This window comes from Haplochromis burtoni, unplaced genomic scaffold, assembly GCF_018398535.1.
Source record: "Haplochromis burtoni strain Fernald_Lab_line unplaced genomic scaffold, NCSU_Asbu1 Contig_473, whole genome shotgun sequence".
Lineage (NCBI taxonomy): Eukaryota > Metazoa > Chordata > Actinopteri > Cichliformes > Cichlidae > Haplochromis > Haplochromis burtoni.
Window position 1 is genome coordinate 38,000 of NW_024582834.1, and position 2,541 is coordinate 40,540.

General features: G+C 40.8%; 1 protein-coding gene across 1 annotated transcript; it reads left to right on the forward strand.

The window, feature by feature from the left end:
- Positions 1 to 1,729: 1,729 nt before the first annotated feature.
- On the forward strand, positions 1,730 to 2,541 carry LOC102302916 (odorant receptor 131-2). The gene has a single exon (XM_005946568.3). It carries the CDS (start codon positions 1,745 to 1,747, stop codon positions 2,519 to 2,521), a length of 777 nt encoding a protein of 258 aa, XP_005946630.2. The 5' UTR covers positions 1,730 to 1,744; the 3' UTR covers positions 2,522 to 2,541.

Below are 2,541 nucleotides of genomic sequence, written 5' to 3' on the forward strand. Positions count from 1 at the left end.
GACCGTCCCTTATCAGGTTAAGATAAGATAAGATAACCTTTATTAGTCCCACACGTGGGAAATTTGTTTTGTCACAGCAGGAGTGGACAGTGCAAAAGTTATCAGGCAAAAATTAGAATACAATAAGAATAAATACAGTACACAACTGTACAGAATAGAATAAAATACTATATACAGTAGAATAAAATAAAATAAATATACAATAAGATAAAAATAGAATACAAATACAAATGCTATATACAACTGAGTAAAAAAGTTCAGTAAAGCAGCTCCAGTAAATAATTATGTCAGTTAAAATATAAATCTATTTATATTTAAATAAAATCCTAATGTTGATTTACTTTATGGTGTAAACAAATTACTAAAACTTGAATGTCTGCTCAGTAAAATGTACTTTTATCAAGGCTACAAGAGGAAAATTCGGTCCAGACACTATCACCCAAATAAACAATGAAGATCTTGTTTGCTGTTATTCTCCGTTTCCTGTTTCATGTGGGTGCTAACAGACGCCAGAAGCAGATAAACTGAATTTCTTGTCTCTCGTTGCTGGATCAGCTGCTGCTCATCAGAGATACTTTCACCACAGCGTTTGTCAAGAACCTGATCGTGGTTCTGGTCTGGCTCACACTCAGTTACATCAACGGCACCTTGGTGGTCACGTTTTTTAGACACCAGGTAAACACACACGCATGCACGCGTTCTCACACACACACACACACACACACACACACACACACACACACAGAGCAGCTTATTTGTCACATATTATTATTTATCCTGTCATTTATAATTATTAATCCAAAACATGTTATTAATATGATATTTTGGTTGACTGGCCCTGCAGCGCCCACAGAACATACACGTCACACACATGTATGAACTGATAAATGTTTGTTTAGTGCATACTTACAGGAAATTACACAAAACAATTTAAAGATGTCATTATAAGGTCAACACATAGAGAAAAACAGTGACAAAAAAATAAGAAGAAAGTACCAAAACACACGTACAAAGCATGTTTGAAATATAGATATAGCTGAGATTTTGCTGTTTCAAGAGTGTGTGCTTCACTGCACTCCAGTAAGACACTGAAGGCATTTTGTACTAACAACAGCAGCAAAGACAAAGCTGACCGTGAGTGACATCAGGCACCTGTAAAGGTTTTTTTTTTTCCATTCACTCCATATTTGATGATAAGGCCGGTATTATTTCTGCTGCTGAGTGAGTGATACAAAAATTTGGAGGGTTGTAAAAGTTTCTTATTGTTATTCGTCCTTAATGTGTCTAAAAACAGAGGGCGTTTTATTTTTATGGAATTTAGAAAAAAAGAGTACATGAAACCGCAGCTAATAAAACTGTTTTTGAGGCAGTATTTCCCCCAAACTCTACTTACGCCCGTCACTCTTTTCTTTTCAGTCCATGGAGAAACAAAACTCTACAATAGTCTGAACAAAATCTCTATTGCTGTTAAGCACAGAGTCATTCTATAGAGGTCGCTGTGACTGTTCGTTGGGTAAACTTTTGTCCACAGCTGTGATTTAAAGCTGGAGTTCACGATTAATGTGCATGTCTGGAAATTTGCAGTGAGGTTTGAATGCATCAGATGCAGAAGTGATTCATGTGCCTCTACACCAAACTCACCGAGGAGTGTCACACAGAAGTATCACAGCACAGGACATTTCACTCCTTCTGTTTCCTCCTTCAGACCTTTCATGACGACCCTCGTTACATCCTCTTCATCCACATGGTGATCAACGATGCCATCCAGCTGACTGTCACCATCATGCTTTTCATCCTCAGCTACATCTTCTACAAGATTAACGTCGCCTTCTGCTGCTTCTTCATCCTGGTGGCAGTCTTCACCACCAGAAACACCCCTGTCAACTTAGCTGCCATGGCCATCGAGCGCTACATAGCCATATGCGAACCTCTGCGGTATACCCAAATCTGCACCGTGAGGAGGACCTACATCGTCATCGGGATGATTTGGTTTATCTGTGTGGCTCCTGATATTACAGATCTGTTTGTAACACTTGCAACCGAGTCTCTGAGCTTCTTTCATGAGTCGGTGTTCTGCTTGCGCCAGAATGTGTTCAAAGACCCGATCCTGGCGTACAAAAGGCAAGCCGTTGATATCATCTACTTCTCCTGTGTGTTTCTGATTCTGGTCGTCACCTACTTGAGGATCCTGTTTGCAGCCAGAGCCCTCTCCACAGATAAGACATCAGCCCAGAAAGCCAGGAACACCATCCTCCTCCACGGGGCCCAGCTGGCTATGTGCATGCTCTCCTACGTCTCTCCTAGCGTGGAGGTGGTCCTGCACATCATCTTCCCAGGTCGGATCCTCGAAATCAGATTTGCAAACTACCTGATCGTCTACATCCTGCCCCGTTTTCTGAGTCCAATCATCTACGGTGTCAGAGACAAGAAGTTCAGGGAGTACCTCAGGATGTACTTTCTGAGCAACAGATGCAGAAACAAAGAGAAGAAAGTAACGCCCGAGGACAAAGACCACTTATAGAGACTTGTATAGTGCTTGAA